Source organism: Entamoeba invadens (genome assembly GCF_000330505.1).
Source record: "Entamoeba invadens IP1 unplaced genomic scaffold scaff_1105074725573, whole genome shotgun sequence".
NCBI classification, from domain to species: Eukaryota; Evosea; order Mastigamoebida; family Endamoebidae; genus Entamoeba; species Entamoeba invadens.
The window spans coordinates 1-1,097 of NW_004191753.1; the positions used below are offsets into that span (position 1 = coordinate 1).

Here is a 1,097-nt window from a genome sequence, read left to right on the forward strand (position 1 = left end):
CAGGAAGCCACACTATTTAGTGTACTGTAAGAGACAATTTGGATCCATGGAACCAAATGGACGATGACAAATTACGAAAAGTACTTTTAATGGTCGAATCAACAAATCAACTTGATGATGTTGTGACAGAAGGTGGTGACAACTTCTCTTTGGGTCAAAGACAGTTAATTTGTTTAGCTCGAGCATTATTGAAAAATTCTAAGATCTTAATTATGGACGAAGCAACTGCTAATATAGATATTCAAACAGATAGAAATATTCAAATGATGGTCAGAAGGAACTTTAAAGACATTACTGTGATCACTGTAGCACATAGATTACAGACTATTATGGACTCAAATAAAGTGATGGTCTTTGATAAAGGAAAATTAAAAGAAATGGACACTCCACTTAATTTAATTAAAGAGAAAGACACACTCTTTCATGGACTTGTACAACAATCTGGTTGTGTGGAAGAGTTACGTAGACTTGCTCATACCAAGAAAATTATCATGTCCTCTTCAACGTCCTCTCTATCTTCTTCAAGTTCATCTAAATCTGACAAAGACAATTCTGTATCTTTAAGTCCAAAGATAAAGGTCAATTTACTTGCTAATGATTCTACTAGAGCTTCACCTATTCAATTCCAACACACTTCTGAACGAAACAACTCTGGTGCTCAATTGTTATCAAGGCCGAATGTTGAGAAGTTTACTGATTCCTCTTCATCAATGGAATGAAGATTATTTGTTATTTAATTCATTTATATTTACTATTATTTTATATAATACACTCGTTATTTTGAAGTTCATAAATTTATTGTTATATACTACTTATTAGTACTTTTTATTATATTATATTATATTATATTATATTATATTATATTATATTATATTATATTATATTATATTATATTATATTATATTATATTATATTATATTATTATTACAAAAGATTAGTTCTAAAATAAACACAGTAATTCTATTTACTATCTAAAAACAATTAAATAAACTATTCAATGAGAATTAAAGGATGTAACAACACCCACCTCTTTCAGATTCCGTCACTTGACTGGGATGATTACTTTGAATCGTCTTTGTCTGTGTTGCAGCCTCTTC

At 29.3% G+C, this 1,097-nt stretch overlaps 1 protein-coding gene across 1 annotated transcript; it reads left to right on the forward strand.

The window, feature by feature from the left end:
• Positions 1-56: 56 nt before the first annotated feature.
• Positions 57-719, forward strand: EIN_255920 (multidrug resistance-associated protein, putative; the record flags this gene model as incomplete). The annotated part of the gene is made up of 1 exon (XM_004184068.1): positions 57-719. The coding sequence occupies one exon, from the start codon at positions 57-59 to the stop codon at positions 717-719; it is 663 nt and encodes a 220-aa protein (XP_004184116.1).
• Between the last annotated feature and the right edge of the window lie 378 nt (positions 720-1,097).